At 38.7% G+C, this 10092-nt stretch overlaps 1 protein-coding gene across 4 annotated transcripts; it reads left to right on the top strand.

Moving 5' to 3' along the window:
• Window positions 1-3135: 3135 nt before the first annotated feature.
• Window positions 3136-9915, top strand: LOC131272118 (choline transporter-like 2). 4 transcript variants are annotated; one of them, XM_058273755.1, is made up of 10 exons: window positions 4525-4589; window positions 5707-5829; window positions 5915-6037; window positions 6113-6276; window positions 6340-6535; window positions 6714-6901; window positions 7593-7990; window positions 8061-8364; window positions 8444-9101; window positions 9188-9915. In XM_058273755.1, exons 2-10 carry the CDS (start codon window positions 5757-5759, stop codon window positions 9298-9300), a joined length of 2217 nt encoding a protein of 738 aa, XP_058129738.1. In that variant the 5' UTR covers window positions 4525-4589; window positions 5707-5756; the 3' UTR covers window positions 9301-9915. The 4 variants fall into 4 exon arrangements, with proteins under 4 accessions (XP_058129739.1, XP_058129738.1, XP_058129740.1 ...); XM_058273757.1 differs by lacking the exon at window positions 6714-6901 and adding an exon at window positions 7250-7353 and having other exon boundaries at window positions 4532-4619; XM_058273754.1 differs by having other exon boundaries at window positions 4532-4619.
• Window positions 9916-10092: the final 177 nt, after the last annotated feature.

The raw sequence follows: 10092 nt of genomic DNA, 5'->3' as shown, positions 1-10092 counted from the left end.
TGCAGTTTTCGCGGGCGCCTGTTAAAGTCGTCAAGGCCGTGTATACTAGATAAAAATCGTGCCTACGTCAATAGTCTCAATAGTAGTTTTAAAGTGTTTCATTATACGTTAGAACCAGCTGCCGAAATTGTCTAACCAAAGCGTTGCACAACGTGGTTCGCCAAGAGAGTTTCGTGTCTGATGAAGCCGCTTGCCGCCGTGCATCAAAACAAAGAGAGGTCGCAGAACTCTAGTCACAAATACCAAACAGCATCCCACTGGGGGAATGCGCCTTCAACCCACGATTTTACGGCTCCCCTCCGCAAAAAGGTAGAAAGTGGATGGTGAGTCGGTCAACGCGCTTTGAACGGAGCAGGCAGCAGCATAAAGCGAGAGTTTATTCCCTTTGCGAGAGTTTACCCAAAAGTAGGAGCGGGTTAAAAGACTGCAAACGATTCGCAATTGCAGTTTATTGACCGACAAATGAACAATACCGTCGGCAGTCAGCTGATCCACGCTGTGCTGTTTGGTGTGTCTCGGAACCGAATGCGTTGTAGAGGCGAAACGAAGCGTTCATTGATGTGGTGTATGATTCAGTGCGTGCTCTAGCTTCTCGACGCTGATAATTGTTTTTGTATGTTGGTTTTCGTTGAACTGCCACTGCGTATTGCGTACGTGCGTAAAGCAACAGTTGAATTGCAACTGTTTACCTAGTTGGACGCACTTGTTTTTCTGGTGTAAGATATATTCAAACAAACATCCGTTAAGTACTCTACGGTCATTATTCTTTGTCAGATACAACAGAGATAATGTGCAGTACGCTTTACACACCAAGCAACTGGTACGATTAAAGGACTTAGATGCGATAGTGTAGCTTTGTGGTTGTTGCAATTTTAATTATCATTTAAAGTTTTAAAAGGCTAAACACTTACTGATAGTTATTTAAACTTTCCATTCTATTAGCGTATTTTGATGGGCCATCAGAAACAACCTGTTTAGGAACGAACTATTGCCCCAGAATGCACCTACACAAAGCAACTACTGTACACATTCGATGTAAGAGTCCATTAGAGACCGTGGTTAGTTTGATATGACTCACAAAACCTTACACAAATGCTACACTCATATGGAATCACTCTTACGCATATTGGTCCATTGTGTCTGGTCTCCTTTATGGCCTGCAACAGGTCGAGCAGGGTAACACCATAATTGATATTCGTATCTGGTAGCAAAGCGGCTGAACGGCGTCGTACAAGGCAATACGTTTTCACTCCATTAATTGAGTCAGTTAATTGGCACAATAAGCAAGGCGGTGAAAGAACGTGTGTAAAGTTTACATACAAAATTGTCCTTGTTTTATATATATTATCCTTGTTATATATATATATACATGTATATACATAAGATCGATGATTCGATGATCGACACATCGCACATCAACTTGCGCACACAAGGTTTGCCGTTAAATCATTCGTTTAAAACAACCATCTACGTATGGAATATCTACAGTTTCCTGTCCAAACATTCAACCAACATAACAGGTCATGAAGAAAGATGTTCCGCGAAAGATCATGCGTAACGACGCCGCGTAGTTAGAAGTATTCAACAGGTGTTTGAGTGGATTTATCGCTTAAACTTTTAGCATTTATAGCTGTTGAATTGACTTACACGTAGAAAGTCAACTTATTCATAATAAGAAGGAAAGTTTCAACTTATCGCGTTTCGCAGGGGGTTTCCCTTTTAGCTTATCTTTGTTTATCCACGCTGTTAACATACTTATTTTTTAGGCAAATCATAATTAGATCTATTGTTATTTTTTATTAATAAATTTTTTTTTTCATTTCTATTGGAATATTTGAAAAATTATAACAAATTCAAATACACAATATATTTTTGAATGCATAGTCAAAAACATCTGAAATAAGAATGTATTTCAGTTTTCCATTTATACATACACTTTCATACTGTACCGACGTCCAAAACAGCGCCAAGCACAGTGTGCCGTTTATTTTTACTTTACTCTCGTCATCGGCTTTTGAGCAGTTCCGTTGATTTGGTTTCTGTTGATTTGACCGTGAAAATCTTCGGTACAGTTTCTCAGTCACAGTGAGATGTGATAAGCAACCAAAATTGTCTAGCAACAAAATCCTAGCCTATATTCGTACCATGTGGTATCCGTTTTTTCACGATTCAAATGAGTTTCACGTGGAGTCTAATACATAATGATTTTGCTTTTTTCACGTATCGATGCGTTTACAATCTAAAATTGCGCGTAAAATATAAAAACTAAATTTTTCCGAACTATTTAGTTAAGCTCCGTAGTCTGCTAAAATTATACTTATAGGAATGGGTAATTTAGTAACAGAGCAAGTGACGCACCAGCAGAAAACCACTTGGAACTTCGTTCCACACAAGCTCGATGAGTGTCTTTTGTGTAGGTGTTGACATTTGTTTCGAATTGATGCCGATACCAATAGCATTTCATGGTCTAGCTCATTCATTCTTTTGCTCAATTGTATGCACGGCAGGTTAGGCAAACAAACCGTATCTAATATACCTCATAAGGACTTGATATACCTCGATGGACTTTTTCGGTTTTCTTTAAATGCTATACTCCTGATTTCTCTAACTAGAATCAACATGTTTTTAGCTTTTTGAAGGAAAACTTTCAAGCTATAGACCGAGATAAAATTCATGTGGCAGATTTGATTTGATGCATGAGAATATTTATATTTGTGTTGAAATTCAATATTTCATACTGGCAAATGTCACGGTGTCATTGGTATATAATCAGCAGCATGAATTTATTGAGCAACAAGCAAAGAATACTAGATAACAATTTTAAAGCGAATCAAGTAAAAGATGCATTAAAAATTATTTTCAAAACAATTCATTTGCTTCACCTTTTCTTATCTATTGGGAGACTTGAAATTATCGCGATAAGGTTGCATTGCGCTTCGCTATTAAAGAATCTAAATGATTCATCTATAGCAACAAGAAGGATGTTTGTAAATGTACTCTAAATACTGCCGGCAAGATAACGCTGGTGCAATGAATAATGATAGTGAATTTTAAAGTGTTGCCATCAGTTTACTATCGACGTTGCTGTGAACGGCGTGTAATTATACTTTGTTTTTTACTGCGCTTTTTCAGGATCGGCTATTCCTGCACGATGGCTTGCTGTGGGAGCGAAAATAAAGGCACAGGTGAGTCCACAAAATTTCAAAACCCAACTCTTGATTTCTATAACGTGCCGTTCGATTAAATTATGTTGCAAAAATTGAGTGAAGTAATAGTGCATAGAGTGTAGTGTAGATATTTTGAATACATTTTCAAAAGAAAAATGTTGTAGGAATATTTTGTTACCCTGTTTCTGTGCTTGTGTTACAAAACAACTACCAGGTGCGTATTATTATAATGCTCCGTTCTAATTGATGGTCGAGAGATTGCTAGCAGAAGTAATATAGAAAATAAAAGACGATCATTGTTTTCGTTAAGACCTATGTAACTCAGCTTATTGGCACCTGGGCCAATGCACCAATTGCGATCATAACTTACAAAAAGTCAATAACACATTAAGCGCTTCGTCGATCCCGTGGGACCGACAGCGCTCTTTCCCGTATGCCGGCGTCGGTCCACTCGGACCGACAGAGCCTGTTAGGTAGGCCAGCGTTTCTAAGAATCGCCGGCAGAACGAAAAGCAGTGCAATTTGCGCATAGCGCTTAACGTGATAATAACTAGCAAAAAACATATTTTTTCGGATATTAAATAAATGGATGTGTGATCTAGACATAAAGTAGCATTCGATACTGTAGTATGTAAATAAGACCCAGAACGTAGAGATTCCGCGGGGGGTCCGCGACAGCCGAGCGGTAGCGCCGGTTAGAAAATCGGCCCATGAGCGCCGGGGCTCACCACCTCGACGGCGTGGGTTCGAATCCCAACCGAGACCGGACCCTCCCCTGTACGAGAGGACTGACTATCCACGTACAACAGGGAAACAAGTCTCGTAAGCCCTTAACGGGCAGGCATGACCAACAAGGTCGTTACGCCAAGAAGAAGAAGAACGTAGAGATTCATGCCTCCGAATGGAACTGGTCGCATGAATGCTTCTGACCTCGGATCATATAGCGAGTGTAAGTCGTTGTGTAAATTCGCGGTATAATAAGTGCATCGTATCAACCGGTTGTCAGTTGAAAGCGGCCACTGGTAAGCGGTGCAACCATTTTAGAAGCGACTTGATAATTATATTGTAGAATTGCACAGCGCTGCTGGCCATGAGATCCCAAACCGTTGGAGCAGTAGATCAATGCAGTTTAGAACTCAACTACCTAATGGGAGATGCGATGCGAGGTTACTGTCTCGTCATTCGTAGTGTCCGTGAGGTGCTGTTGCCCCAAACACGGCGCTGCCCTACGGACAGCACAAAAAACTTGCACACATGACTAGCACCATACAACTCATGTATTTTTTATTTACTTTTCTACGGGCAAAGTAACGCCAGGCGGCGATGCGTCGCTACTTTGGAATCCAGTTGCTGGTCAGCTGTTGATCGAGCAGTATCGAACCTAGGTTATTTGAAAGTGATCCTCGTGTGTCGTGCTACTTGGTATATTCTTGTGTAGTTTGCTTCGTATGCGTAGGTGTCTCCGACGTTCCGTACATCCCGGAAGAACAAATTCTTCCATACCTGTTGTTACGGCATCGTAAACGAGCATTTCAGAGGCTTCGCATTTGCTCAAACGCTGGAGAACTGTGAAAAACAGAATCATTAGTGTGATGCACGACAGTGTAGCGTGCTGCTCGGTACTCAGTGCTTTGATTTTATTAGCCTACGCCTAAACTCCGAAGGCTTTAATTTCAGCAAATAAGAAGACATCATCGACACGATAGTGATTTACATAATGTCCATGACTCTTCGTCGACATCCAGAGCAGAGCGTTTTTGCCCACAAGTGCCAGTAGCGAGCAAATAAAAGAATTGCACAAACAATCTTGGTCGCGTCCCGGTGTGTTTACTGTTTGTGTAGCCTTGTGTGTTTTGTCAACCATACATTCACGACGTACAATGTCCACCAATGTTCCGGTAGAATCGGTTTTCTTGGACGAATTTGCCCGAATAAAGTTGCCAGCATAAATACTTTGTTCGGCACATTCGGTACAGATTGGATGGTATTATTTTAATGTGATTGCTATCGTTTAGGTACAACCATATCATATGAGAATTTTTTTTTTTACTTTGATTTACGTAAATTGTTGAAATGCGTCGAAAGCTATTTGAATTTTTGTTTGAATAAGCAATTTAGAACAAATCGCCACGCAGTTTGTGTTAGTCATTTACAAATCTTAAACAGCTGTTCTAAAAACTTCTTTTCACTGTTTGAACTATTTAAAAAATTGTATGAAAAACAAATCGAAAAACAAATTACTCATTTTTTTAAAGATAAGCCGCATTTTTTCCGCTCACAAGATGTATATACTGACGAATTTCTTCTTACATCACTATAAGTGAAATTTCATATCACTAATATGCGTTATCGGAAAGAGAAAGTGGACACTACACACACTTTAAATATTATGCATTCACGCCTACGCACACAACTAGTTTGTTACGAATACACATTGGTAAGATAAGATTGTATACAGAATACAACCTTATCTTATGTGGGCTACAGTTTTGATAAGAATATACCTGAGAAAACTTTGAAGAGCGCTCGTTAATTTTAGTGCTGCAGAGCATTTGCTTAGCGTAGAGTGTATCATAAACGGCGATTGCAATGGGCATTTGTTGTGGCAGTTCAGAACGAGTTGTAAAACCTTCTGATGAAGATATTCAACATCCTGCAGAAAGTAAGGGTGCTCAAGTTTGACTTACATTTCCGTAACCTGCCTTTAACTAGGCTCATATGTTTTCTTTTTTCTTCTTGCACAATAGCCGAGCCTCTTAAATATGACCCAAACTTCAGAGGTCCACTTTCAAAGCGCTCCTGCACGGATCTTCCTTGTCTTCTTCTGTTCATCGCATTTCTTGGAGCTTGGGGTTTTGTAGCTCATTATGGTGAGTAAGCTCGTTATGGTAAGTTTATAATTCAAAACATTCACTTAAAAAAACTTTTGGTTTCATTTCATTTAGCCGTACAACATGGTGACCTCAACCGTCTACTTGTGCCAATTGATTCGGATGGACGAAAATGCGGAATTGACAGTGAAGTTCAAGATGCGCCGTATCTCGTATTCTTCAACATTACCGAATGTGCCAAAATCGAAGTGCCCATTTCCGGATGTAAAACAACGCAGGTTCGCCAACAAAATAACAGATCGTGCTTGCATAAAAGCTAATTTGTGTCTTGTTTTTGGCAGGTTTGCGTCAATGAGTGTCCAACGGAAAATATTGATTTCGATATCCAAAGCTGTAACAATGCTGTATTCAGTCAATTTCGCGAAAAGCTTGTTTGCAAAACTAGTGTGAACAAAGGCGATATGAAAACGTGTCAAGACATACAAAAGAAAATTGGCGAGGACCTCTGTGCACAATTTATTCGAAAGAGTACTTCATGTAAGTATCGGAAACAAAGAGTAGATTTAATTTTTCAATTCAATTGACTGAATAATTCAATTCAATTCAAATATGCATTCTCTATCTCCCATCTGGACAATATTTTCGATCGTTTCTGTGTTGATGAACGTTTTATATATTGCTCGTTTCTTCGTACTACTACTGTAACTACTTTCAGTGGCAAACCGGTGTATATCTAACATAGACAAGGAATGCCCACGAGAATCTAAAAAAATACAGACATGCAAGGAAAAACTGGAAATTGGCAATATTTTGCAAGAAAACCCTAGCAAGCTGGAATCATTTTTGGCAAAATACGTCAATAACCTCGTTTCTTTCCTAACAAATGGCAAAGTGTTCCATAAGGTTTGTGTTTAAATTCCTCTATTGTCGTGAAGCGCTATTCAGTAAGTTAGCGCTAGTATTTTGCTAACAAAACTAATAGCTCTTCACTTTAATTCGTCGCGAGCACAACTGATACCGACTTCATGTTCACATTCTAATAGACAAATAAGCTATAATGTTACAGTAACATTATTGATTTCTGTTAATTCATGGCATATGCGCTAGCATTGCAAAAGATCTTTCTGCGCACAGACTCGGCTTATTTTTTGGATTTTTCCATCGTAATACAGCATTATTTTAAACAATTTTTCTCTTCTTTTTTATGTTTCTATCACTACATCATTACGCTACTCGCCTGTACAATGTCAGTTTCGAAACGATGTATTCCCGATGTGGGCACTTTCGCTAATGGGGCTCGTAATATTCAGCAATCGCTAGATGAGGCGATAAAAAATTTGAAACTCTTCATTGGGGTATGTTTCATTTGAAGTAGATGGTAGCTTTTAAGCTATTTAACCAATCATAATAGTCATGTTTACATACCAAACACAATTTCTTAACGTTCAAGCACCTCCATTGAATAAGTTTAATCGCGCGGCCAATCGCGTATTCAGTAATTTTTTTATCTGCTAACCATTTAACTAATCCAGTAGAGATATATCATGCAAATAGTAAAGCTAAATTAATTGATACTTTTTAATAAAATTTTCAGACCAGTCAAATGATCGTTGAAGATATTCTTCAGTCATGGCCGATAATAGTAGGATTCATAGGAATTTCGGTGCTCGCCAGCTTAATTCTTATTACGATGCTCCGTTGGATAGCGAAACCATTGGTGTGGATATCGATCATTGGTGTTATAGCAGCACTCAGCTATGGTGTCTACTACAGCTATCGAGAGTATAAAATAATCATCGCCAACCCGACGGATTCGCACGTTAATGTGTCTCCAAATTTAAGCTCGTTGATTAATTCCTGGTTCAAATCCGATCAGACGTGGCTCATCATACTGATAGTATTGTCAGTATTTTTGGTTATTTTGCTGTTAGTTGTGCTTGTTCTTCGAAAACGAATCGTTATAGCCATCGCGTTGATAAAAGAGGGCAGCAAGTACGTCAATCGAAAAAAAAAAAAAAATCCTCACAATTAAAACTTACACTGTAATGCTTCTTTCTTACAGAGCTGTCAGTGCATGCTATACGTCTGTATTCTTTCCCATAGCTCCATGGTTGCTGCAAGCGGCAGTGTTGGTATTTTCTCTCGTTGTACTGCTCTTCTTGGCTTCGATAGGTGATCCAGTGTACAAAATCGCTGGACTCAACAGCTCCTCCTGTGTGTGCAACAATGGATACAAGGAGGGTGATCTATGTGATCCTATCGTCTTCAATGAAAAATGCTCGAATAGAAACGATCAAACTCGATGCTTGGAAGCAGCATGCCGCTTTATGGAGGTTAAAACACCGCAAATTGTTGGATATTATCATGTAAGCTATCCTGGGTTTCGCTGTAGAATCCATATTACACAGTCTAATCCATGCCTTTTTGTTCCTTTGCTATTCACAGGCGCTGAACGTATTGGGATTCTTCTGGGGTATTTGCTTCGTGTCTGCGTTTAGTGAAATGGTTTTAGCTTTCACATTTGCCACTTGGTACTGGACAAAACCAAAGGCACGAGTACCGTTTTTCGTAATGACACGTGGCATTATGCTAACACTTTTCTATCACTTAGGTACCCTAGCCTTTGGATCTCTGATCATTGCTATATGCAAGATCATACGAGCCTGTTTGGAATACGTTGATCATAAATTAAAAGGGTACGACAACGGAGTAACTAGAGCCATTCTGTGCTGTTGTCGATGTTTTTTCTGGTGTCTCGAAAACTTCCTCAAGTTCTTGAACCAGAACGCGTACATCATGTGTGCAATTTACGGGAAAAATTTTTGCTCCAGTGCCAAGGACGCATTCAGTCTACTGACTCGAAACGTGTTACGTGTAATAGCGCTGGATAAAGTCATGGGATTTTTGTTTTTCCTTTCCAAGCTGGTGCTTTCCTGTGGTATGGCTTCGGTTACATACGTACTCTTTGAAAGCGACATACTTCCAACAACACTGAACTTTTCCTTTGTACCAGCTGTGCTGGTTTTCATCGGAACATTCATCATTGCTTCAATCTTTTTCAGTGTCTACTCTGTTGCCGTGGATACATTGTTTCTGTGTTTCTGTAAGTTTAACAGTTTTTAATTTGCTTATTTGAGTTTCAACGTAAACCTAATTTTTCATTATTTTGAATATAATCGACTTTTACAGTGGAAGACAGTGAGCGTAATGATGGCAGCCCTGAACGACCGTTTTACATGTCTAAAGGACTGTTGAAGATACTCGGAAAGAAAAACGTTCCCACCAAATCGCAACCAAATTAGAGCTATCAGTGAAACAACTACTCATGACGATTGCAGTATTCTGTAAAATCGTCTGATCGTAAACTATCACACGACAAGCGGCCAACCAAATTTACTTTCATGTATTTAGTGATCTGGATGAATACTATATCGTCATTCTAAATCGTATAAGCAAGATGTTAAATCTAAGACCATATTTTATATACTTATACATACGCAACGTATAAAACTGGTGTGATAACAAAAAGCGATTAACAGTGGACATGAAATCATCGTAAGATGAGAAGCGATGTAGACTAGTATGTTCGCAGGAACAAAGAGAAGGCAATATACAATAATTGTATTCAATTATTACCAATACCTCTAAATCCAACTACGCATCGTATTGCGATGTCTTTTTAATAACTTATTTACCGCTAAGAATGAATGATGAACGAGTAGAAGTTTTAAGGAGATAGATTGTTCGATGTTCTATAGATGAAATCGGAAAAGCGACAAGGAAAAGTATTTCAAACGTTTGAAAGCAATCATACATTGCATTGGAAGCGTTATGGTTTATTTGTTACCAGAAATGTAATACAGGAATTGCGAAAATGAATTGTGTCATTACAAAATATTTTGTATCTTTCTACTGTATGTAAACAAGACTTTATTGCATTTAAAGTCACCTAATGTTATTGTCTTAACTTCATTCAACTTAACATGAAATCATTTCACTGTTTTTTGTACCTGGCATATTTTGCTGAAAATTGTTTCTAGTTCTAGTTCTTCATTTGTAACGATTTAAGTTCGCATAAAAAATCGACAAGTTTA

The sequence above is a fragment of the Anopheles coustani genome, chromosome 3, assembly GCF_943734705.1.
Source record: "Anopheles coustani chromosome 3, idAnoCousDA_361_x.2, whole genome shotgun sequence".
Taxonomy (NCBI): Eukaryota; Metazoa; Arthropoda; class Insecta; order Diptera; family Culicidae; genus Anopheles; species Anopheles coustani.
The sequence above is the reverse complement of the archived record's forward strand: the minus strand, read 5'-3'. Positions and strand labels throughout refer to the sequence as shown.